The sequence below is a fragment of the Somniosus microcephalus genome, chromosome 19, assembly GCF_052327205.1.
Source record: "Somniosus microcephalus isolate GS21.2 chromosome 19, FLI_Smic_1.0, whole genome shotgun sequence".
Taxonomy (NCBI): domain Eukaryota; kingdom Metazoa; phylum Chordata; class Chondrichthyes; order Squaliformes; family Somniosidae; genus Somniosus; species Somniosus microcephalus.
In genome coordinates, this window is record NC_141005.1 from 65,649,200 (window position 1) to 65,676,556 (window position 27,357).

General features: G+C 47.7%; 1 protein-coding gene across 3 annotated transcripts in view; it reads right to left on the bottom strand.

Moving 5' to 3' along the window:
* septin5a (septin 5a) overlaps nt 1–27,357 on the bottom strand; it is a 173,913-nt gene that overhangs the window by 31,427 nt on the left and 115,129 nt on the right. Inside the window, exons 1-3 of one of the 3 annotated variants that reach the window (XM_085961954.1) lie at nt 11,215–11,490; nt 11,026–11,170; nt 102–198 (exon numbers count right to left, since the gene is read on the bottom strand). In XM_085961954.1, the coding sequence (XP_085818080.1) occupies nt 102–198; nt 11,026–11,170; nt 11,215–11,354 (382 nt within the window). In that variant the 5' untranslated portion in view covers nt 11,355–11,490. Of the gene's footprint in view, nt 1–101; nt 199–11,025; nt 11,491–27,357 lie in introns of those variants that run through there. The other 2 variants (XM_085961951.1, XM_085961952.1) reach the window with 2 other exon arrangements.

The window sequence follows — 27,357 nt, forward strand, 5'->3', positions numbered from 1 at the left end:
AAACAAATGAACATTTACGTTAAACAGCCTCACCATGTTGGATTGTGCATAGTTATTTTGCTCTACAGGTTTCAAGCAGTGTGAGCAAGTAGCATTCTTACCCGCTACCATTAACGTGAAGTCAAAGCCTTTCTTCACTGATTTGCGGTGGACCTGGTTGGGAAGTGTGGCGAATCCCACGTACTCCTTTTCCACATCCTGAAACAAAAAAAATGCCTTTAGACATTGGAAAACCTCAAAGAGATAATATATGGGCAACACACAACATGGACCAGAGAAAGCGCCAGCTTTTCCCATTAGTGAGGAACTTTCACAACTCACCTACAGTAAACTATAGTTCCCACCATATTCTCCTTGTATAACACATGCTTTAAGTTCTTCTTTGGTGAATGTATGTAGTCAACAACATAAAGCAATGCGGGCCGGTAGTGTTGGGAATGGAGCACTTTCCCGGTGTCAACAGCCAGCACTCCCAGTCAAGTATAGGACAGGCTAAAAACCCAAAAAATGCACCCCAACCAATATGTCAGAAGAGCATCCGCTACTGCACCAGCATGATGTTCTCTATTTCCCACAGCGGCTACCCTGTGGCCTCTCTAATTGGATTGCCAATTTAATCCCAAATGATGCTGTACAATTCTGACCACTTGGAACGTTGGTTGTGCTGGTTTTTGCTGGGACAGACGGTGAGGCCAGTTAGAATACCCTATACAGGGTCTTTTAGTCAAATGTGATTCCTCACACACAGGTCCTAAGAAAGACTTCATGACTCCCCAGGGAAGGAAGGAGAGATTAATTGGAGCACCCATCAACCCAAGACAGTCTGACACATCACCGAGTGTCCACTTGCTGCGCAGTATTGGCAGAGGCCTGAGAGTAGGCCTGCAACCTGTCCTCTGAGTGAGGCACATTGTTTGGTGCAGGGAGACTAAGGAAAGGGAGAAAGATTTGAAAAACCAAACAGAAGTGTATTTTCTAATGTGTGTGTGTAGGGGGTGGGCACAGTTCTCTCATTGGTTTTCACTTCTGTTGTAAATGTATCCAAGAGGTTTGCTCCAGATGGCGTTTGTTTAATGACCATCTTTTTTCAGAAGCTGACAGTCATTAAAACAAAACCCTGAATGTATACAGCAAAAACAAACGGCCCCTGATTCTGTCATATGCTAACCCGTGGTTCCAGCTTCTCTTTGTAATAAACATTCCTTCTAATTTTACCAACCCTTGGCCCCTCCAGTCTTGCAAACTACCGCCCCATCTCCAAACTCCCTTTCCTCTCCAAAGTCCTTGAACGTGTTGTCGCCTCCCAAATCCATGCCCATCTTTCCCGCAACTCCATGTATGAATCCCTCCAATCAGGTTTCCGCCCCTGCCACAGTACCGAAACAGCTCTCATCAAAGTCACAAATGACATCCTTTATGACTGTAACAAAGGTAAACTATCTCTCCTCATCCTTCTTGACCTGTCTGTAGCCTTTGACATGGTTAACCACTCCATCCTTCTCCAACATCTCTCCACCGTCATCCAGCTGGTTGGGACTGCACTCGCCTGGTTCCATTCTTATCTATCTAATCGTAGCCAGAGAATCAACTGCAACAGCTTCTCTTCCTGCTCCCGCATCATTACCTCTGGTGTCCCCCCAAGGATCTATCCTTGGCCCCCTCCTATTTCTCATCTACCTGCTGCCCCTTGGCAACATCATCCAAAAACACAGCGTCAGTTTCCACATGTACGCCGATGACACCCAGCTCTACCTCACTACCACTTCTCTCGACCCCTCCACAGTCTCTAAATTGCCAGACTGTTTGTCCGACATCCAGTTCTGAATGAGCAGAAATTTTCTCCAATTAAATATTGGAAGACCGAAGCCATTGTTTTCAGTCCCCGCCACAAACTCCGTTCCCTAGCCACTGACTCCATCCCTCTCCCCAACATCTGTCTGAGACTGAACCACACTGTTCACAACCTTCGTGTCATATTTGACCCTGAAATGAACTTCCAACCACATATCCGTGGCATAACTAAGACCGCCTATCCACCTCCGTAACATCGCCCGTCTCCGCCCTTGCCTCAGCTCATCCGCTGCTGAAACCCTCATCCATGCCTTTGTTACCTCTAGGCTTGACTATTCCAACGCACTCCTGGCTGGCCTCCCATGTTCTACCCTATGTAAACTTGAGGTCATCCAAAACTCAACTGCCCGTGTCCTAACTTGCACCAAGTCCCGTTCACCCATCACCCCTGTGCTCGCTGACTTACATTGGCTCCTGGTTAAGCAATGCCTCGATTTCAAAATTCTCATCCTTGTTTTCAATTCCCTCCATGGCCTCGTCCCTCCCTATCTCTGTAATCTCCTCTAGCCCCACAACCACTCCCCCCCCCAAGATATCTGTGCTCCTCTAATTCTGCCCTCTTGAGCATCGCTGATTACGATCGCTCAAATCCCAGGCGAAATTATCCTTTATTTTTGTGATCCTTTTTGCTGATTGAGGTGAGGGATGTTAGTTATAGAGGACGTATCACTAAGGAAGTGGTACTCGGTAAAATAATGGGACTCAAGGCGGATAAATCACCTGGACCTGATGGCTTACATCCTAGGGTCTTGAGGGAAGTGGTGGTAGGGATTGTGGATGCATTGGTAATAATTTTCCAAAACTCCCTGGACTCGGCAAAGGTCCCGGCAGACTGGAAAACTGCTAATGTAACACCCTTATTTAAAAAGGGCAGTAGACAGAAGGCTGGAAACTATAGACCGGTTAGCCTAACATCTGTGGTAGGTAAAATTTTGGAGTCCATTATTAAGGAGACAGTAACAGGACATTTGGATAATCATAATTTAATAGGACAAAGTCAGCATGGTTTTATGAAGGGGAAGTCATGTTTGACAAATTTGCTGGAGTTCTTTGAGGAAGTAACATATAAGGTGGATAAAGGGGAACCAGTGGACGTAGTGTATTTAGACTTCCAAAAGGCATTTGACAAGGTGCCACACAAAAGATTATTGCTTAAGATAAAAAATCACGGGATTGGGGGTAATATTCTGGCATGGATAGAGGATTGGCTATCTAACAGAAGGCAGAGAGTTGGGATAAATGGTTCATTCTCAGACTGGCAATCAGTAACTAGTGGTGTTCCGCAGGGGTCAGTGCTGGGTCCCCAACTCTTTACAATCTATATTAACGATTTGGAGGAGGGGACCGAGTGTAACATATCAAAGTTTGCAGATGATACTAAGATGGGAGGGAAAGTAGTGAGTGAGGAGGACATAAAAAACCTGCAAGGGGACATAGACAGGCTAAGTAAGTGGGCAGAGATTTGGCAGATGGAATACAATACTGGAAAGTGTGAGGTTATGCACTTTGGCAGGAAAAATCATAGAGCAAGTTGTTATCTTAATGGCAAGAAACTGGAAAGTACTGAAGTACAAAGGGATCTGGGGGTCCTGGTGCACGAAACTCAAAAGGTTAGTATGCAGGTGCAGCAAGTGATTAAGAAGGCCAATGGAATGTTGGCTTTCATTGCTAGGGGGATAGAATATAAAAATAGGGAGGTATTGCTTCAGTTGTGCAAAGTATTGGTGAGACCGCACCTGGAATACTGCGTACAGTTTTGGTGTCCATACTTAAGAAAGGACATACTTGCTCTCGAGTCAGTACAAAGAAGGTTCACTCGGTTAATCCCGGGGATGAGGGGATGGACATATGAGGAGAGGTTGAGTAGATTGGGACTCTACTTATTGGAGTTCAGAAGAATGAGAGGCGATCTTATTGAAACATATAAGATTGTGAAGGGGTTGGATCGGGTGGATGCGGGGAGGATGTTCCCGATGATGGGTGAAACTAGAACTAGGGGGCATAGTCTTAGAATAAGGGGCTGCTCTTTCAAAACTGAGATGAGGACGAACTACTTCACTCAGAGGGTGGTAGGTCCATGGAATATGCTGCCCCAAAAAGCTCTAGAAGCTACATCATTACATAAATTTAAAACAGAAATAGACAGTTTCCTAGAAGTAAAGGGAATTAAGGGTTACGGGGAGCGGGCAGGAATTTGGACATGAGTCTAGGTTCGGGTCGGTCATGGCCCTGTGGGTAGCGGAGCGGGCCCAGGGGCCGTGTAGCCTGATCCTGCTCCTATTTCGTGTGTCTAATTCTGTTAGATTCAGGAGATGGTTCTGTGATAGTAGATTGGCGGTTAGGATCAGATCAGCCATGATCTTATTGAATGGCGGAGCAGGCTCGAGGGGCCAATTGGCCTACTCCTGCTCCTATTTCTTATGTTATGTAACCGTTTTCCATTTCGGGCACTCTCAGATCCGGTACAATGTGACTGCCCACAGACTAAAGCCCACTCTGCTCTGCCCCAACTTGTCCCTGCCAAAACTTCGGAAGAGCACCACCAAGTTCAACAGTGTGGCATTTTTTACCCTTTCCATGACAACCATTCTGAGGTCTCTCTAAGTGAGATTGCCAATTTAGCATTGATGGGGTATAAATTCATCTAGAGCATATAAATTCATCATAATTTCAAATCGGCACCCCATTCTGGCTGAGGCTTGAAGAGCCACTGAAGTGCACAGAATCAAAAAAGCTTCAAGGTCCATTGGGTTGTGTGATTTAATAAGTCACTGCAGGTGTGTTCAAACAACAATTTTAAACACATCTTTCCCTGTCATGTCCCTGCTTCTCAGCCTTCCATCAGCACACCATTGTCTTTCAGCTGGCAGATGTTGCTATGGTTACTGCAAAAAGTCAAACCAATGGGGTGGGTGATGCAGTTGAAAATGATCAACATCGACATGGTGAGAGGGATGGGTTGACAGTTGAGGATGAGATTGTTTCTTCACAAGTGCAGGATTCCACGCTTACACAGTGCTCAGTTATTGAAAACGAGCAAACCCAGTCAAATAGCTCTGGATATAAGTCAAGGTTTCTACTCCAGCGATGGTCACCAAAGCTCAACAACCAGGAGAAACGATAAGGCAGCAACAGGCAACCAGATACGTCGGTCTGTCAAACAAGTGAATTGCGCACAATTCTCAGAAAAATAATGACCACAACAGGAAATATCAAAACTTCCTTCCCCAGTCCTTTTGTTACATATAATAAAGGTCTGAGACAGTGGAAAGAACATGTGCATATACAGATAGGCAGCGAGAGAATGCCTTATCATATCTCAGAAATGTCCCAGAGCACTTCACATACCAGGAATTACTTTGAAGCGCAGTCACTGTTGAGATGTAGGCCAACAAGGCAGCCATTTTGCACACAGCCAATTCCACAAACAGCAATGAGATAATGATGGTTAGTCTGCTTTTTGGTGGTGCTGTTTGGGGGAAGAACGATGGGAGACATCTGGAGACCTCCCAGCTCCTCTTTACATAGTACCATGGGATTACTAACAGCTGCCTGAACCACCAGAACAGGCAGGTAGGGCTTCAGTTTAACGTCACGTCCAAAACACAGCACCTCTGACAATGCAGCACTCAGTACTGCACTGAAGCCTAGATTAGGTGCCACAGGACCGCTGCTTGAATGGATCAGAGCCTAATTTATAAAACATGAAATGAACTAGTGCTCAGTCTGTGGGATGAGGGAGGCGTCTCTCTTTGATAACACCTTGGGCTTCGATCTGATTTGCACGCTCCTGATGTGGGCATAGAGCAGGGTAAGCACCATATAACAAGTACAGTTGCACCAAGGCCCGAGCTGGTCAGGGATCCCAAGCCAGTCAGGAATCCCAAGCCAGTCAGGGATCCCAAGCCAGTCAGGGGTCCCGAGTCAGTCAGGGGTCCCGAGTCAGTCAGGGGTCCCGAGTCAGTCAGGGGTCCCGAGTCAGTCAGGGGTCCCGAGCCAGTCAGGGGTCCCGAGCCAGTCAGGGGTCCCGAGCCAGTCAGGGGTCCCGAGCCAGTCAGGGGTCCCGAGCCAGTCAGGGGTCCCGAGTCAGTCAGGGGTCCCGAGTCAGTCAGGGATCCCGAGTCAGTCAGAGGTCCCGAGTCAGTCAGGGGTCCCGAGTCAGTCAGGGGTCCCGAGTCAGTCAGAGGAGTCAGTCAGAGGTCCCGAGTCAGTCAGGGGTCCCGAGTCAGTCAGGGGTCCCGAGTCAGTCAGAGGAGTCAGTCAGAGGTCCCGAGTCAGTCAGGGGTCCCGAGTCAGTCAAGGATCCTGAGCCAGTCAGGGTTCTTGAGTGGATTCCAGTGAAAGAACACCTACGCAATAGTAATAGCTGATCCCTGATCATTTACTTAACCATTTTTATGTTACCTATTGTAAACATGCCTTTATACAATGGTATATGTGAGGATTTGACACCAGATTAAGTGAGTATTTAGTACCATTGTCAAGTAAATTTAGGGGCCCCAAATCGAACCATGGCATGGAGGCCCCCACAAGGAAAGCACTGCTCCTGACATATACAGGTCCTCTCCAATTGGATTAACAAGTCAGAGAATCTCATTCTCCCGGGATGTTGCTCAGGCGAGTGTGGACTTCCCAGGCAGATTCCCCGCATCAGATTTACAAGGAGATGATACCAGAACTGAGAGGTTATAACTATCAGGAATGACTGAACAGGCTGTGGCTCTTTTCTCTAAAAAAGAGAAGGCTGATATATGACCTGATAAAGGTCTTTAAAATTATGAAGCGGTTTGATAGGATAGAGGTAGCAAAGATGTTTCTACTTGTGGAGGACAACAAAACTAGGGGGCATAAATATGAGATAGACACTAATAAATCCAAGAGGGAATTCAGGAGAAACTTCTTTATCCAGAGAGTGGTTAGAATGTGGAACATGCTACCACATGGAGTTGTTGAGGCGAATAGTATAAACTGCCTTTAAGGGGATGCTCGATATGTAAACGAGGGTGAAAGTAGAAGAATATGCAGATAGGGTTAGTTGAAGTAGAGTGGGAGGAGGCTCGTGTGGAGCATAAACACCAGCATAGACCAGTTGGGCTGAATGGCCTGTTTCTGCACTGTAAACTCTATGTCATGTAATTTGATGTAATATGTAATGCTGTTTGTGGGATCTTGCTGTGGGCAAAATGGTAGCCACATTTGCCTACATTCAAAGAAAAGTCATTGCCTTATTGTAGTGTATGTACCTTGAAGAAGGAACTATATTCTGCAGCCCCTGTATACTGCAGTACCAGTAGTGACCACCCCTGTATATAAGCCTGTGTAGTAACTTTGTATAGTAGTTCCAGTTTTGTCTCCATTCAGTAAACACCTGTTATAACCAACTTCTGCAGTCCGTGTCTCAATTACACACGGACATTACACTTATAAAGTAATTTTTCGTACGTGAAGTGCTTTGAGATGTGTTTGAAAGATGATAAGGCGCACTATAAATACAAGGCTTTCCATTAACACTTTCACCAACCTCACTCCTGGTTGTGGAAAAGCACAACCACTCTGATCCCTGCAGAGGGGGTGAACCTTTTAAACCTTTTTCGCAGTGAGATTGCATGTCCCCACTGGACCGGATTAATTCTTTCATGCTGCTCTTCCCACAAGCGGTGGAACACAGGGAAACAATATCAAAGCTGCCACACACCCTTGTTTATGCAGATGCCCCCATTCAGTTTACAGCCACAGTAACAGGGAATGGTGTCACAGAATCATGGAATCATGTAGCACACAAGGAGGCCATTCAGCTCTGTGAAAGAGTTATCCAATCAGTCCCACTCCCCTGCTATTTCCCCACAGCCCTGCAAATTTCTCCTTTTCAGGTATTTATCCAACGCCCTTTTCAAAGTTACTATTGAATCTGCTTCCACCACCCTTTCAGGCAGTGCATCCCAGATCACAACAAAGCACTGTGTAAAAATTGAAACTATGAAAAATTCCTCTACGGTTCCCTTAGGCGATCGAAACCAGCTCAGGAGATCGCATTGACCATTTTACCCACACACTTCAGATGGGTGAAAGTCCGAGTTGAACCCTGCCAGGATTTATACCCAGGTACCTCTGTCCCCGAGTTCAGTGCTCACCTTACTGAGCTGCCCACCCTTACCATGGAAGCAGGTGCCACCAGTTCCATTGTAGTTTTACCTGGATGAATTTTTCTCCACCCCTTTTCACAACAAACTACAACAACAATAACAACTTGCAGTCACATAGTGCCTTTAACGCAGCAAAACGTCCCATGGTGCTTCACAGAAGCGTAATCACACAAACTTTGACACCGAACCGCTTAAGGAGATAGCAGGGCAGGTGACCAAAAGATTGGTCAAAGACCTAGGTTGTAAGGAGGATAGAGGTCGAGAGGCGAAGAGGTTAAGGGAGGGAATTCCAGAGCTTGGGGCCAAGGCAGCTGAAGACATGGCCGCCAATGGTGGAGCGATGAAAGTTGGGGATGCGCAAGAGCACAGAATTGAACAACCACTTCATCAGCCTGCTTCTTTATAATCAAACTGCAGCCCTAGACCATTCCCTGAAGTGCAGCCCCTTTCTGGAAAACTGCATGTTCCCGCAAATATAAAAGCAATGATGCAACTTCCCATTCGATGGATATTCTATACAGTTCATACTGGACTGCAACGAACACTCACTGCTCAGTAATGTCTTTGCGCACTCTGTGTATCAATAAGTTCATCCTTATGTCTGGAATAGACACAGAACAAAAGATAAACTGCTGTGTCAGGCTATACGATGGAAAGTCCATGCTGTTCTCTGGGATCTGGAATAGCTCAGTGATAGAGCTGTGAGTCATGGATACAGCAGGACAGATGACACCCAGTGTCACTGAATGAAGGGACCCTAGGGGATCTCAGTCAGGACACCCAGTGTCCCTGAATGAAGGGACCCTGGGGATCTCAGTCAGGACACCCAGTGTCCCTGAATGAAGGGACCCTGGGGATCTCAGTCAGGACACCCAGTGTCACTGAATGAAGGGAGCCTGGGGGATCTCAGTCAGGACACCCAGTGTCCCTGAATGAAGGGACCCTAGGGGATCTCAGTCAGGACACCCAGTGTCCCTGAATGAAGGGACCCTGGGGATCTCAGTCAGGACACACAGTGTCCCTGAATGAAGGGACCCTGGGGATCTCAGTCAGGACACCCAGTGTCACTGAATGAAGGGACCCTGGGGGATCTCAGTCAGGACACCCAGTGTCACTGAATGAAGGGAGCCTGGGGGATCTCAGTCAGGACACCCAGTGTCCCTGAATGAAGGGACCCTAGGGGATCTCAGTCAGGACACCCAGTGTCCCTGAATGAAGGGACCCTGGGGATCTCAGTCAGGACACCCAGTGTCACTGAATGAAGGGACCCTGGGGATCTCAGTCAGAACACCCAGTGTCACTGAATGAAGGGACCCTGGGGATCTCAGTCAGGACACCCAGTGTCCCTGAATGAAGGGACCCTGGGGATCTCAGTCAGGACACCCAGTGTCCCTGAATGAAGGGACGCTGGGGGATCTCAGTCAGAACACCCAGTGTCACTGAATGAAGGGACCCTGGGGATCTCAGTCAGGACACCCAGTGTCCCTGAATGAAGGGACGCTGGGGGATCTCAGTCAGGACACCCAGTGTCACTGAATGAAGGGACCCTGGGGATCTCAGTCAGAACACCCAGTGTCACTGAATGAAGGGACCCTGGGGGATCTCAGTCAGGACACCCAGTGTCACTGAATAAAGGGACCCTGGGGATCTCAGTCAGGACACCCAGTGTCACTGAATGAAGGGACCCTGGGGGATCTCAGTCAGGACACCCAGTGTCACTGAATGAAGGGACCCTAGGGGATCTCAGTCAGGATACCCAGTGTCACTGAATGAAGGGACCCTGGGGATCTCAGTCAGGACACCCAGTGTCCCTGAATGAAGGGACGCTGGGGGATCTCAGTCAGAACACCCAGTGTCACTGAATGAAGGGACCCTGGGGATCTCAGTCAGGACACCCAGTGTCACTGAATGAAGGGACCCTGGGGATCTCAGTCAGAACACCCAGTGTCCCTGAATGAAGGGACCCTGGGGATCTCAGTCAGGACACCCAGTGTCCCTGAATGAAGGGACGCTGGGGGATCTCAGTCAGAACACCCAGTGTCACTGAATGAAGGGACCCTGGGGATCTCAGTCAGGACACCCAGTGTCACTGAATGAAGGGACCCTGGGGATCTCAGTCAGAACACCCAGTGTCACTGAATGAAGGGACCCTGGGGATCTCAGTCAGGACACCCAGTGTCCCTGAATGAAGGGACCCTGGGGGATCTCAGTCAGGACACCCAGTGTCACTGAATGAAGGGACCCTGGGGGATCTCAGTCAGGACACCCAGTGTCACTGAATGAAGGGACCCTGGGGATCTCAGTCAGAACACCCAGTGTCCCTGAATGAAGGGACCCTGGGGGATCTCAGTCAGGACACCCAGTGTCACTGAATGAAGGGACCCTAGGGGATCTCAGTCAGGACACCCAGTGTCACTGAATGACGGGACCCTGGGGGATCTCAGTCAGGACACCCAGTGTCACTGAATAAAGGGACCCTGGGGATCTCAGTCAGGACACCCAGTGTCACTGAATGAAGGGACCCTGGGGATCTCAGTCAGGACACCCAGTGTCACTGAATAAAGGGACCCTGGGGATCTCAGTCAGAACACCCAGTGTCACTGAATGAAGGGACCCTGGGTGATCTCAGTCAGAATCCCCAGTGTCCCTGAATGAAGGGACCCTAGGGGATCTCGATTATAGCTCCCTGCATCACAGTTTCAGAAACTTCTTCCCAAAGTGTTTGACTGCGACATCTCACAGATACTTTTATTCAGCATGGCTCGCACAGAGATGCCAAACAAACCCTCGTGTCTTGTCTGATCAGAAGAATAGTAATCAGGCGAGACTTGTTTCCCAGCAGAAACCTCTGTGCCCTCATTCCATCGGGTGAATCACCGAGGTCATTTGAACAGAAAGCACAAATGAATCAGCTCTACCGCTTCCTTCCACCCTCCCTTCTCCTGTCCAGTTTATCTGTCTTGCAAGCACCTTCCACTCCTTTCATTCTGCCTTTCTTCCGCAAGCTGGCCTGTCCCGAACCTCACTGTACCTTCAGCCGGGCGCGTCGGCACCTTTCCGATACAGTCCTGGGAGAGAGGAGTCGCTCCACCAAACGCTCCTGGATGATAATGGCGTCCATGTCGGAGATCGGATTTCTCCCGGCCTGGCAGCGAGACCTCTCCACCCCCGACGGACTCCGCTGAAGCCCTTCTGTGGGAGCTGCTGATCGTAATTGAACTGCAGCAGCCTAGTGCTGGGGAAAGGCTGGACTAAGGAACAGAAACCTGGAATTTCCTGCTTCATGCACTGTATCAAGAGTGGGGGTGGGTCTGACAGCCACAGAGCCTCATCCAAACAGATTTTCTTAAATCCGAGCATCGAGGGTTTTAAAAGATAGCACTGTGATGGGTTCAGATTTTTAACTGTGATTTTTAACCTTCGTAAGTCTCTGCCATTAAACAGAAAACTCAGAGAAAATGCTCCCCAACAATCAAGACTGACACTCAATTCCAGGAAATGTCTTTGACAGGATAGTCAGTCCAACTGATTCACCCCCCCGCCGCCGCCCCGTCCCCCCTTCCCATTTACAATTAGTCATTGGGCAGATCTCTCCAGCAGAGGGATTAACCCTTTCACCCGTCTCTGCCTGTCAATGTGGGATACGAGGGGATTAGCCCTATCAGCGGCTTCTTCCCACTTCCATGGGACACTGGCCAGCCTCACTGGAAAAGGGGATGAACCCTTTCACCCGTCTCTTCCCATTCACAGAAGGGGAAATTTAGCCTTTTGCCACCTTCTTCTATTTAAAGCAAAACACTGAAAGCATGTCCTTAGCAGAGGAAAGGAAAGAAAGACTTGCATTTATATAGCGCCTTTCACGACTTCAGAACATCCCAAAGCACTTTACAGCCAATGAAGTACTTTTGTTGAAGTGTAGTCACTGTTGTAATGCAGGAAAAATGGTAGCCAACTTACGCACAGCAAGGTCCCACAAACAGCAATGAGACAATGACCAGATAATCCTTTCGTTTTTAGGGCTTGATTGAGGGATAAATATTGGACCTCTGTTCAACATCTCATCCGAAAGACGGCACCTTCGACAGTGCTCAGTACTGCCTCTTTCAGTACTGGGCTGGAGTGTCAACCGTGAGTTTGTGCTCAAGTCTCTGGTGCACGACTTGAACCCACAACCATCTGACTCAGAGGCGACAGCACTACCACTGAGCCACAAGAGACCGATTTATCCACCTCTGCCCACTTACTGCACCAACAAACCTGGCACCGAACAGCAGTGAAGTCGGATGTCAGACATACTGTCTAGAATAAGAGTCACTAAAGGGTTATGAATTCTGAACAGCAAAGCAGGCCCTGCGTGGCCTCACTTTGCTTTGAATCAGATCGGCTGTGTTTCATGCAGCTAATCCCAAAGACACAGAATTTAAGTCACCCAGGCCCCAGTGGGATGAGGTCATTGGGATGAATGGCCTCCATTAAAGAGCAACTCTGATGTGGTTCTTGGTTGAGGCTGAGCTTTCTTTCCAGAGCGAATCTGCACTGGCCTTGACCCACTCACGTTTACAGCGGATTAAAAGGCCCAAATGGGACCATCAAAACTTTAACCCTAAATCAAGCTCACTATTCACGAAAATCCACCCAACACCAAGGTGCTCAGATACTAAGACACTCACATCAGATTTGTGATCTGGGTTGTCCCGAGTAAGAATCATACTAACCATCGAGTCCCGATCCAGGTATACCTGACTAACCATGGAGCTACATTGATACCCATAGGTGAGGAGAAGACTTTATGCCCTTAGGTCCCAATTGAGCCAGCTTTCAAGAAGTTGAGCAAGGAACTGAGGAATTCTTTGCATAAAATTAAGCAAAGCCCATAGAGAGATTTTTATTAGGTTCCCTCTCCCCACTCCTCCCACCCAAATATGTGCTCTTTCTCTGTCCTTTTCCTGAATGCGCTGACTCATGCTGGTGTATGTTCCACTGATGCCAGGAGCCCTTTGAAACCTCTCCAAGTGTCCTTTCTACATGTGTGGTTCTGGATAGTGAGTGTCAGCAGGTTATTTAACCGTTAGGGCACTGCAGCAGAGCCAGATCCTGTTCTCATCTGATATCCCCACAAGCACACACACATGCAGACACACGCACATGCATACGTACACACGCCTATGCACACGCACAAACATGCAGACACGCACGCAGTCGAACAGGAGTCATAGCCCAATAATCATAAGCAGAATCTTTGGCTCCCTTTCTCCCTTTGTAAACCAGGGATGCTGAGATCAACTGAACTAAACCTGAGACTAGATAACTTAGCACCAACCAGGGGTCGAATCTGAGGTTTCCCTTGTCCGCAGTGATCAGTACTGCACTAGGTGTATTCCGTTTACCCACTACTACTGTACTGATTGAGACTGGGATTGTCATTGTGTTTTCAAATGAGGACTGCACCAATTGAGTGATGTTATCTTTGATTGAGATTTATCAGTTGTATCACAGCAAACAGCTGGCTCCAATGAGATGAAGTGACCTGGGGAGGGGGGCGTTGGGCTGTTGCTCTGAGCAAATATTCATCCCCTCCAGAAGGTCTCAACTTCTTGACGATGGAGGCAAACGAGCGGAAGTGGCAGAACTTCACTCCAGGCTACAGCCCAAGCTCATCATCTGGCACACCTAGAGAACTGCTCAATTGTGAGATTGGTAGGGGCTCATTCTACGACAACAACAACTTACACTTGTATAGCACCTTTAACATAGTAAAACATCCAAGGTGCTTCACAGGAGTGTAATCAGACAAAAACTGACACTGAGCCAGAGAAGCAAGCATTAGGACAGGTGACCAAACACTTGGGCAAAGAGGTAAGTTTTAAGCAGAGCCTTAAAGGAGGAGAAAGAGGTGGAGAGGCAAAGAGATTTGGGGAGGGTATTCCAGAGCTTTGTGCCCTAGGCAGCTGAATGCACAGCTGCCAATGGTGGAGTGATGAAAATCAGGAATGCACAAGAGGCCAGAGTTGGAAGAACGTAGAATTCTTTGAGGTTGGGCTGGAGGAGGATACAGAGATAGGGAGGGGCAAGGCCATGGAAGGATTTGAACAAGAGGATGATCATTTTAAAATTGAGGCACTGCTGGACTATCTTTTGGATGAGACATTAAACCGAGGCCCCGTCTGCCCTCCCACGGCACCATTTCGAAGAAGAGCAGGGGAGTTCTGGCCAATATTTACCTCCTGACCAACATCAATAAAAACAGATTATCTGGCCATTATCACATTGCTGTTTGTGGGACTTTGCTGTGTGCCAATTGGCTGCCGCGTTTCTTATATTACAACAGTGGCTACACTTCAAAAAGTACTTCACTGGCTGTAAAGCGCTTTGGGACATCCTGAGGTCGTGAAAGGCTCTATATAAATGTAAGTCTTCTCGTCCATTGGATAAGGCAGATACTCAAACAGACGTTCCCAGTTCTACGCTGCCTGTCCTTTATGTGGAATATAATGCCTCCGTTTCCAGAACTGCGAAAAAAAAGGCCTTAGACTGGAACGTTCTCGAAAGAGCATTTTTAGCAAAGAATCTGCGGTCTCCAGTGTTGTTTAGAAGTTGTTAATAGTTTGACTGGACATCTACTCGTTTAGTTTTATGGCACTTTCACAAAGATGGACGGTTTATTATTGAAGCTGGGAGGCTCCAGGTGTCTGTATTCACTCCCAAGCTGCCAAAAAGTTTCTCTGGAAAGATACACATTCGTGTGAAAATGAAAGACTGCACTCATAGTACAACACTAACACCCTGTTAAGGGCAATCGTTGTGCTGGAGTGGTCGCCAGGACAGATGGCAAACAAAATATCTTTGGAATAAATTGAGAGGAGTTTAAAAAAAAAATCATCGCCCAGCAATCCAACAAATAAGTTTAACTTGGCTCGAGGGACAGGGCACTGTTGTGTTGTATTAAAGTGGAGCTGCCCTGAGCATCACGGCAGCCAACACTAAAATGTGAAACAAAGAACTAGATTTCAGACAGGCAATGGTCAATCTGAATGGCTGAACGGTTTTCCTGAACACAAAACTCTTGCTTGCTTGCTCCAGTTTTCTCCTCTCCTGGAGCCGTTGCCTGACCCACTGGGAGCTTCCGGCCAAAGTGCCCGTTCTTCATGCATGAGCCTTAATGGTGAGTTTTGGCATATTATTTGACCATGGAGGGCATCACCACTACCCTAATCTTGTCCTGATCTGGATTTGCACAGATGTGCACTTTCTATCAGGGAATCAGCGAGTAGCGAATGGGAAACATGAACCATGGTGGCTTTTCCTCCTCCCTGACTCAGGGCCACTGCGGCCAATTGTAGCACCCCCTAGTGCCACCATGGCTGAGGCAGACTATGGCTCAAACCTGGCATGGTTTTTGTTGTTGCATGGTTCCTTTCCAAACTGGGCCATGTTTTAACCATGAGGAAACCTCTACACAATTATTATTTCTCTCCTCTTGCATTCCCAGGTGACCTGTTCCAAGGCGCCCGCCAATGCTTCTCTGAAACTCGCATTTTCAACTTTCTTTCCAAAGCAACATCATAAAAATAAGTATCACAAAAAACAAACTCTCGTCTAAATGAGCAAATTTCTGATGAAGGATATCCCAGAGACAACCAATGGTTAATTGTGTAACACAAACATCTCAGTTCTTGATCCTAAACTCCAACATTTCTCACAGCAACCCCCTAGCCATTATTTTACAGGCTTCAAATAAGCCAATCCACCATAGCCAGGTACAATGGCAGCCATTCCATCTTAACCAGGTACCAAACCAGCTGTTCCACCTTAACCAGGCACCAAACCAGCTGTTCCACCTTAACCAGGCACCAAACCAGCTGTTCCACCTTAACCAGGCACCAAACCAGCTGTTCCACCTTAACCAGGCACCAAACCAGCTGTTCCACCTTAACCAGGCACAAAATCAGCTGTTCCACCTTAACCAGGCACAAAATCAGCAGTTCCACCTTAACCAGGTACCAAACCAGCCATTCCACCTTAACCAGGCACAAAACCAGCTGTTCCACCTTAACCAGGCACCAAACCAGCTGTTCCACCTTAACCAGGCACAAAATCAGCTGTTCCACCTTAACCAGGCACAAAATCAGCTGTTCCACCTTAACCAGGTACCAAACCAGCCATTCCACCTTAACCAGGTACCAAACCAGCTGTTCCACCTTAACCAGGCACAAAATCAGCTGTTCCACCTTAACCAGACACCAAACCATCTGTCCCACCTTAACCAGGCACCAAACCAGCTGTTCCACCTTAACCAGACACCAAACCATCTGTCCCACCTTAACCAGGCACCAAACCAGCTGTTCCACCTTAACCAGGCACCAAACCAGCTGTTCCACCTTAACCAGGCACCAAACCAGCTGTTCCACCTTAACCAGGCACCAAACCAGCTGTTCCACCTTAACCAGGCACCAAACCAGCTGTTCCACCTTAACCAGACACCAAACCATCTGTCCCACCTTAACCAGGCACCAAACCGGCTGTCCCACCTTAACCAGGCACCAAATGATCACGTGACCTCAAGCAGGCCTTAAACCAGCCGTGACATCTCAGCTAGGACCCTAACACGCCCTTAGGACTTAAAAGGCTAGAAATAGATGATATTGGGCCAGTAATTCCTGTCCCAACGCGTGAGTACGATCGGGGTACTCACGCGTCTGGCTGGAGGAAATGCCGGTTTTCAGCATGCACAGCGCATGCGGGGAAAACCGGCATTTCCTGTCCTCTGAACGAAGGGGTTCAGAGGCAGAACGCGCGCGACTGCACAGGCAGCGCGTGCGCAGTAAAATTCCTATTTTTTTTCCAAAGTTGCGCGCGTGTAAAGGCCTCCGGTCTTTACGCGTGGAAAAACAAGACGTAAGTATTTCGTTTTTCAGGTAAGTGGGCTTTTAGTACAGTGTAGACATTTTTTTTCCACAGGTTTGTTATTTTTAAAGAATTTACAGGATGGTAAGTTTAGTTTTCGACCCTATTTTTAAAAAATTTATTTTTTTCAAAAAATTGATTAATTGTTTAAAACATTTTTTTAAACTTATTTATAGTTATTATAATCAGTGGGATGTTTTTTAAAATTTTATTTAAAGTCAAAGTAGTGTTTTGGCAGGCCATACTTTTCATGAGTTTGGCAGCTCTTACTGTCAAACTCATGAATGAGTTTCCCCTCCCCTGATTGGCTGCACAGTGCTCACCTGATCCCAGCTGGCACATCGCACTAACTACGCCGCTGGATCAGGTAAGCACAGCGCGCCGACAGCTGAACCGGGCCTGTGACAGGAAATGCAAGCAGGCCCGGGCTTCAGATGTCGGCACGCAGGGTGAGTGCAGATCGGGGGCTTGCACGCGCGGCAAGCCCCCGATCTAATTTCAGGGCCAATAGCAAACAAATCTTTAACACATTCGTAGGACATTCCTCTGTCCACTATTTTAATGGAAGCAATACTTAGGCCCTGATTTTAACTCGGGATGGGTTTTGAGTGGGTGTTGGTCATCTGCTGCAGCAGAAAACAGGCCCAGGTTATTTTAACTCTAGAACCTCATTAACATGCTGGCGGTTCACTTCATGCCCGTTCCAGGCAGGAGGTGAGTGGGAAGAGGCTCCTGACCTTCGCAAAATTGGACAGCCCACTGACATGAGGGTAGATGTGGGGCAAGGGCGTTCCGGAGGGGTCTCATGGGACACAAAGTGGGCAGTCTGGGCCAGGGAAGGCTGCGACTTTCCTTGTAGCACCCGGACTGGTTCTACAAAGGCAAGTAAAGAAGAAGGAAAGAAAGACTTACATTTATACAGCGCCTTCCATGACCTCAGGGTGTCCCCAAAGCATGTTACAGCCAATTGAGTGTTTTTTTGAAGCGTAGTCACTGTTGTAATGTAGGTAACACAGCAGCCAATTTGCACACAGCAAGCTCCCACAAGTAGCAATGTGATAATAACCAGATAATCTGGGTTTTTTGGTGTTAGTTGAGGGATAAATATTGGCCAGGACACCGGGAGAACTCCCCTGCTGTTCTTTGAAATAGTGTCATGGAATTTTTTACATCCCTCTGAGGGGGTCGACGGGACATCAGTTTAGCGTTCCATCCGAAAGACGGCACCTCTGACAGTGCAGCACACCCTCAGCACTGCACTGGAGGGTCAGCCTGGATTATGCACACAAGTCTCTGGAATGGGGCTTGAGCCCACAACCTTCTGACTCAGGGGCAAGCGTGCCACCCACTGAGCCACGGCTGACAGGTAAAAAACTTAAATAACAATAGAAAATGCTGGAAATACTCAGCCGGTCAGCCAGCATCTGTGGAGAGAGAAACAGAGTTAACGTTTCAGGTCGATGACTTTTTGTTAACCCTTGTTTCTCTCTCCACCGATGCTGCCTGGCCTGCTGAGTGTTGCCAGCATTTTCTGTTTTTATTTCAGATTTCCAACATCCGCAGTGTTTTGCTTTGGTTTTAAGTAAAAAAAACTTCTGTTTGGGCTTCTTTTCCTTTCCAGCAGCTCCTGACTCTCTTCAGCCTGGCTCGAAAACCACAGCGGCTTCACCGCTCAGGCCTGAGTGAAAATCGCCGTTGGGGACCAATGACATCGTTGGAGCCCGATCTCCTTGTTTAAAGAAGGACCTTGTCAGCTTTGGGCAGGCTGCTTAGCTGCCCGCCTAGAAGCCCGGGTAAAAATGGCGTCATTGAGTAAAAAATGGGACCGGTCTGTAAATTCCTCAGCGTTTCTCCCAGTCTGCCCACGGTAATTCCGGCAGGAGACCAGCAGAACTCCTAAGGAATCTGGCATAAATACCGGTTTTCCATCAATTAGATGTTTTTTTTCACGGGTGCAGCTGAAATTACGGCGGGAGACCAGGGGAATCCTCGTGGAATTTCTGGGCCGTCGTCTGCTTTCTTTCTCCATCAAAAAACTTCTCGTGCAGAGCTCTTGTCCAGCTATGTAGCCGTTTGAGAGAGAGGCTCTAAAATCATTCCCTCCTCAATGCCCAAGAAAACACGATGGGATAGATTTTCAACTTGCCACCCCCGGTATAACACTGGCATTTTGGATGGGCTGCCCGTTACAGAAACCGCCCAATTTCCATTTCCGTTGAAACCAATGGGGATAAATATCAGGCGGTTTCTATAATGGACATCCCATGTCAAATACCACCATTAGTTGAAGATCTACACGAATGTACCATTATCTCAGTGAGGCTTCTGCCAAATTGGCAACAGTGAAGAGAGATCAAATCAGTAACAGTGAAGAGAAATCAAGTCATGCCTGGAGACATTGAGAGGCGAAGCGATCTCAAAATGTGTGTGAGCCACTCAAGAAGCTCCCTTTACAATCCATGGTATCACCAATCAGGTTCCAACACTGTAGTTCCCTCCTATCACTAGTGCCAATAATTCAATATATAAGCCCGCATTCAGAGGCTGACAAACTTTGCAAAAGGCCAGCTTGAATTGAAGACTTTAAGATAAAGGAGTTAATTGTTCATTCACATTTTGGTGTGAAACTTCAAGCTTCTCATTTCTGGTGACGTTATCTTGCATCAACCTATCTGAACAGGAGAGAGTCCGCCTGCCAGGCTGGGCCCTGATCCCAGACTCACTGCAGCTGGGAGGCTTTGTCAAGCATCCTGTTACTATAAATACAGGTTATTCAGCTCCTTTGTGTAGGGCCCCTGTGTACTGCTTCTGAATGAGACAGAGCAAGTGCCAAACTCTGACATCACACAGGGTTGGAGCCAAAGAAATCATCACCAGCTGTGAACAAGGGGGAAAGGGAGCGAGAGAATAGAAAGAGAGAGGAAGCTGTGAAATGGAGAGCTGAAAGAAAAATAGAAAGACAGGCAAAAAAAAGAAGAAATAGGAGAGGAGAAAAAAAAGGAAAGGAGAAGGAAGGCAAAGAGCATGTCGAAAAACACAGAAGGGAGACGTAAGAGAGGCTCAGCCAGGAAGTACAGCGATAGAGTAAGAGAGTACACAATGTTGGAAGGCAGCAGTAATGGAAGAGGGCAGCAACAGCAACTTGCATTTATATAGCGCCTTTAATGTAGTGAAAACATCTCAAGGCGCTTCACAGACAAAATTTGACCCCGAGCGACATAAAGAGAAAGAGGTAGGTTTTAAGGAGTGACTTAAAGGAGGAGAGAGCAGTGGAGAGTCGGAAAGGTTTAGGGAGGGAATTCCAGAGCTTCAGGCCTAGACAGCTGAAGACGTGGCCAGCAGTAGCGGGGCGAAGGAAATCGGAGATGCACAAGAGGCCAGAATTGGAGGAGTACAGAGTTCTCGGCGGGTTGAAGGGCTGGAGGAGGTTACATGGATAGGGAGGTGCAAAGCCATGGAGGGATTTGAACACAAGGATGAGAATTTTAAATTGAGGCACTCCTGGACAGGAAGCCAATGTAGGGCAGTTGTTGTTGTTGCTTCAGGGTAACATGAATTCAGCGAGTGATGCAACGTGACGCTTGCTGCTGTCGGTTCAGGACTTCCTGATTAAATGTACACATTGTGCGGCAGCGACCTCTGTGCCCTGGTACGAACCCAGAGTCCATGAATAACCTGCCAATCCACGCTGTTAGTACTCCTCGCACCTCAGTCATGACATTGGTCTTCCACTGGAAGTCAATGGAAAAGAAAATGGGGTGCGGTGTAAAATGGCTGCCAATTCGCTACGAGCTCCGTTCGCGCTATCTGCGAGCACCAATTTCAATCCCCTCATGTCGATGGCAACACATTATCAGGTAAAAAGTGAAACAGCAGCAACATGTTCTGCTCATCCCAGGAAAAGGTGCATCGGGCTGCAATGTCTAATGGTTTCCACAAGAGGAAGCCACAGGATAGCAAGAGCCTGTGTAAAACCTCTTCAGCGCAAGTCCATCTATTTACTGTAAGGATTTGCTGTTGTGCCAGTTTTTCTCCATTAATTGGCCCAGAATTTTCTGGAGTGGGACAGTCCCATTTGTTAGATTTTTTTCCCCATCCTTCAGCTCGAAAAATTCTGCGCCACAAATTGCTGGAAGTGCGAGCTGATAACGGCACAGCAAGTTCAGTGGTGCATCTGGGACCTTGGTGAATGACGGGACCAACACTGTGTCTCTTTAACCAATGAGATTTAAGGACAAAGAAATGGAGGAACGATGGAGAAAGAAATTGGATTAAGAGAGAGAGAAAAAAGCGACAGAAAGGAAAAGAAAGAATTTTTAATTAAATATTTTAGATTTTAAAAACCTCTAGGAACAATTTATTACCCGCAGGAATGTGACTCCACAGTTTCAATTGTTCCATTTCTGGGCCAGAGAGGTTGAGTGGCATTACAGGAACATGAATCTCATCATTAAAAGAGTCCTTATGTCATTAATCTACCATCTACAAGGCACAAGTAAGGAGTGTGATGGAATACTCTCCAGTTGCCTGGATGAGTGTAGCTCCAACAACACTCAAGAAGCTCGACACCATCCAGGACAAAGCAGCCTGCTTGATTGGCACCCCATCTGCCTCCTTAAACATTCACTCCCTCCACCACCGGCGTACCGTGGCTGCAGTGTGTACCATCTACAAGATGCACTGCAGCAACTCGCCAAGGCTCCTTCGGCAACACCTCCTAAACCCGCGACCTTTTCCACCTAGAAGGACAAGGGCAGCAGGTGCAGGGGAACAGCATCACCTCCAAGTTCCCCCCCAAGTCACGCACCATCCTGACTTCTTTGCTGCAGTCCGTGTGGTGAAGGTACTCCCACAGTGCTGTTAGGTAGGGAGTTCCAGGAATTTGACCCAGCGACGATGAAGGAACGGCGATATACTTCCAAGTCACGCACCATCCTGACTTGGAAGTATATCGCCGTTCCTTCATCGTCGCTGGGTCAAGTTGCTGGAATTCCCTCCCTAACAGCACTGTGGGAGTACCTTCACCACACGGACTGCAGCGATTCAAGAAGGCGGCTCACCACCACCTTCTTAAGGGCAATTAGGGATGGGCAATAAATGCTGGCCTTGCCAGCGACGCCCACATCCCATAAACGAATAAAAAAATATCAGCCCCAACTTTCTGCAGCAAGCTTAATTTTTGTGAGTCGAACAGCAAATTGTAGCAACTCGCGGCATATCTCTTCCTCGTCACAAATTGCTGGGTTATTTACACATTAGTAATGGCGTGCGCATTAAACTCTCAGTTATTTTTCCATCAAATTTATGGCCATTGTGCATCCCCCACAATATCAACCGCACTCTCACCTCTGAGTCAGAAGGTTGTGGGTTCAAGTCTGACCCCAGAGATTTGAACACATAATCTAGGCTGACTCTCCAGTGCAGTACTGAGGGAGTGCTGCACTGTCAGAGGTGCCACCTCTCGGATGAAACGTCTGCCCTCTCAGGTGAGCGTAAAAGATCCCGCGGCACTTTTCAAAGAAGTGCTGGGGAATTCTCTTGGTGTCCTGGCCAACATTTATCTCTCAACAACCGCCTAAAACACGTGGTCTGGTCATTTATTTCATTACTGTTTATGGGACCTTGCTGTGCATAAATTGGCTGCTGCGTTTCCAACATTACAACAGTGAATACACTTCAAAATTGCTTTATGGGCTGTTTAGCACTTTGGACTGGCCTGGGGTTGTGAAAGGTGCTATATAAATGCAAGTTTTTCTTTTGCTTTATTTTATGGCCTAGATGATAGGTCAAAGCATAACCTGCTCCCAGGCTATCACCGAGAGGTAGCTGCCAGGAGACAGAAGGGAATAGCCCAGTAAGGACAATCCCATTGGTTCCCTCCTCCCTCCTGGCAGGGGCAAAACTGCCTGGCCTCCACCCAGTGCCCTCCCCACCTGTACCCACCCACTCAATGATGGTGCACTGCAACAGTTTGGCCTCGACATTTAGCAGAGATTCTTCCGAACGTCTGGCTTAACTTCGTCAGTAGACAGATGGAAACCCCAGGAAGTAGCATAAACGGCCGCTTTCAGCCATTTATGCCATTTCTGTCGGGAAGGGAGTGGTCCCTTGCTGAAGTTGCGGCAAAATCAGGAGAATCCCCTGCAAAATTTCAGGGCTTCTTATTTTTTAAGAGGCTCCTTTCTTGCTCAACCCTCCTCCCCTTGGAGGTGCTGAACCTGGCTGAGGTACGGTTCCATAAGCATCAGCAGCCCTCCGCCACCTCACCAATGGGGCCACTCTTCATGCCTACACCTAGGCATTGAATGACAGCGGGCTATTCCACTATAGAGGGCAACACAGCTGAGGACCGGCCCTGAACTCACCTGATTTCCATGCATGTCCACTGTCCAGCAATGGTGACTCGATCACATTCAAGAGCAGGATCCGAATTTTGCCCCTCCCCCTTAGCTAAGGGCTGCTGAGACTAACTGTAGCACCCCTAACCCTGCCCAGGTTGTGCTCAAGTATCTCAACATAAAATGAGAATGAAAGCTAGGTCCTTATGGTGGGTATGCTACATTGGGCAGTCCCATTACTCACTCAGGCACTGGGGGAACTGTTTGTTTTTTAATTTAAAGGGAAAAGTTTAAAATAACTGAAAAACAGATTACTTAACCCAGTCATGACCCTTCTCCCTGCAATCAACACAAGGCGATTGGGAATACATTGGCCCAGCCTGCTGTGCCCACCCTATAAAAAAAATTATGCATTTATATAGTGCCTTTCATGGTCTCCGGACGTCCCAAAGCGCATTACAGCCAATGATGTACTTTTGAAGTGTAGCCACTGTTATAATGTAGGAAATGTAGCAGCCATTTTGTACACTCAACTGTGGTGCCCAATAGGATGCTACTTAGCACAAAGGAAGATGGCTGTAGTTGTTGGATGTCAATCATCTCAGCCCCAGGACATCGCTGCAGGAGTTCTTTAGGGCAGTGTCCGAGGCCCAACCATCTTCAGTTGCTTCATCAATGACCTTCCCTCCATCATAAGATCAGAAGTGGGGATATTCGCTGATGACTGCGCAGTGTTCAGTTCCATTTGCAACTCCTCAGATAATGAAGCAGTCCTTGCCCGCATGCAACAAGACCTGGATGACATTCAGGCTTGGGCTGATAAGTGGCAAGTAACATTCGCACCACACAAGTGCCAGGCAATGACTATCTCCAACCAGAGAGCGTCTAACCACCTCCCCAGGACATTCAACGGCATTACCATCGCCGAATCCCCACCATCAACATCCTGGGGGTCACCATTGACCAGAAACTTAACTGAACCGGCCATATAAATACTGTGACAACAAGAACAGGTCAGGGGCTGGGTATTCTGCAGCAAGTGTCTCACCTCCTGAGTCCCCAAAGCATTTCCATCATCTACAAGGCTCAAATCAGCAGTGTGATGGAATACTCGCCACTTGCCTGGATGAGTGCAGCTCCAACAACAACAACAGCAACAACAATGTGTATTTATACAGCGCTTTTAATGTTGTAAAACATCCCAAGGCGCTTCACAGGAGTATTTTAAAACAAAAAAATTGACATCGAGCCACATAAGGAGAAATTAGGGCAGGTGACCAAAAGCTTGGTCAAAGAGGTAGGTTTTAAGGAGTGTCTTAAAGGAGGAAAGAGAGGTAGAGAGGCAGAGAGGTTTAGGCAGGGAATTCCAGAGCTTAGGGCCTAGGCAACCACACTCAAGAAGCTCGACACCATCCAGGACAAAGCAGCCTGCTTAATTGGCACCCCATCCACCACCTTAAACATTCACTCTCTTCACCACCGGCACACCATGGCTGCAGTGTGTACCATCTACAAGGTGCACTGCAGCAACTCGCCAAGTCTTCTTCAACAGCACCTCCCAAACCCGCGACCTCTTCCACCTAGAAGTGCAGCAGGTGCATGGGAACACCACCACCTCCAAGATTCCCTCCAAGTCACACACCTTCCTGACTTGGAAATATATCGGCGTTCCTTCATCGTTGCTGGGTCAAAATCCTGGAACTCCCTCCCTAACAGCATGTGGGAGTACCTTCACCACATGGGCTGCAGCGGTTCAAGGCGGCGGCTCGCCACCACCTTCTCAAGGGCAATTAGGGATGGGCAATAAATGCTGGCCTTGCCAGCGACGCCCACATCCCACGTACGAATAAAAAAAACATAAGGGCCAATGTTTTGAACGGATGTCCCAGGGAGGAGCCTAATCCATGGTAGCGCATTTCCATCCATTAGACAGTAAATTGTGGGGAACGCCCCCCCTCTAACTCCACTATACTCTCCCAGTAGGACGGGTTCCATGCCAGGAGGATGAATTCGGATTAACAATCCTTTACTGTCCAGGGTCGTATGTGAAGAATGGACACGGGTGAGATTCTGGAGGGATGCTCGGGCTGATGGAACCATCTCTATGTATCATTCCTCGCCAAGGCCACTGTTTTATAGTCACTGAATAAGTCAAATTCTGTTCTTTATGACACAGGATTCCGGTATTTTAGAAAGAACAACTTTATATAGCACCTTTCAAAACCTCAGGACGTCCCAAAGAGCTTTACAGCCAATGAAGTATTGTTGTAATGTAAGAAATGTGGCAACCAATTTGCACACAGCAAGGTCCCACAAACAGCAGTGGTAATGACCGATCTGTTTTTAGTGATGTTGGTTGAAGGATAAATATCGGCCAAGACGCCAGGAAGAACTCCCCTGCTCCTCTTCGAAATAGTGACGTGGGATCATTTACATCCACCCGACAAGGCAACAGGGACTCAGTTTAACGTTTCATCTGAAAGATGGCACCTCCGACAGTACAGCACAGCACTCCCTCAGTACTGCACTGAAACGTTTGCTTAGATTATATGCTCAAGTCTCTAGAGTGGGACTTGAACCCACAACTTACCGATTCAGATGCGAGAGTGCTACCCACTGAACCACGGCTGACATCTTTTTTTCAAAGTAGTGTTTTGGGAATCTGTGAGAACAGGCAACTAATGGCTTTACCTAGAACATGTAAAAGGGCAGCTATTCCTTATAGTCAGGATCACTGGCTTATGGTGCCTGGATAAGTGGGATACTGGGATCCTTATTGGCTGGAGCTGTGAGTCTGTCTGCTGTTCCAGGGAAAAAGTATACTGTGTGGCCTAGCTCAATACCTTCAGCAGAAAACTGAAACACAAACAGAAAAATAAACTGACTTCACTGGTGGCACGGCAGGCCTGTAAGTAAATTGGGTCTGGGATTGGTGGCGATATTAATGGAGACAGCTCCTTCAGTAGAAAGCTGTGGCCACAAGGTGGTGCCCATCTCCATCATCTCTGAGACTTTCCTTCGGGAATGGTACTGGGAGGAGCCGATGGATTTCCTTCATCAGAATTCAGCAGCTTGTATCATTGAAATACAAGGCAAGGATAGACTCACTCTGAATAATTCTGTGGGAAATGTGCTCGAGTTAGATACTGCCAGATCCACAGAGAGGCACACTCTCGCCCATCCTTCTGTATGATACAGTGACAGCGACTTGGCTTGAAAATAATAATCTAAATAAATGTCCTCAGGTCAAACCATCTGCAATGCACCTGGCCTCGTCGGCCTCAAATGCATTTCCAATCTTGTAGAGGATTTCATGAATAATGAATTCATCAGAATCATTCTTTGTAACGGCTGGAGGCAAAATTAATCTTATAAATGCGACCAGGACTACCAAACCATTTTTTGACTGCGGCCAAAGCCCCCTAGCAACTCAGACACTCTGCCTCCTTTTTCCCCAGATCCTGGGAACACTCCCTCACCCCACTCACTCATCCCCTCCAACCAGAGTTATCCCAACGTGGGCATTGCAACCTTTCTCTGACACCCTATTTCATCGTCGGGTTGCCAACTCCCGGTTGGACGTGTTCCTGGAGGCTTCATCACATGACCTCCCACCTCCAACTGCCCACCAAACAGCTTTGCCCCCCCCCCCGACCCCACCACCGCCCATCTCATGAACCAAAAGTGGTCAAAGGAAATGAAAAGAAATGCACAATTCTTCTTTTAATGCCCCTATTATTTTTGTGTGGGTTGCTCGCAGCAGTGAGATGAATCTTTAATATCAGACTCCAGGATGCAGGAGCAACATCCACCTTGACCCCGGGTAACATTTCAAACCAGATGATCGCCAGATGTTGCGCACAACTGGCTGTGGCACCAAGTAGGTGTAATTGCTTTAATTTGAGTTGTTAATAATATTTAGATACTGTAACAACAACAGCTTGCATTGATATAGTGCCTTTAACATGGAGGAAAAAATGACCCAACCAAGATGCTTCACAAAAGCTTAAGGAAAAAAATGAACACCGGGATATCAGAAGGGCTGACCTAAAGCTTGGTCAAAGAGGTGGGTTTTAAGGAGGGTCTTAAAGGAGATGGGGAGGTGGAGGGGCACAGGGGTT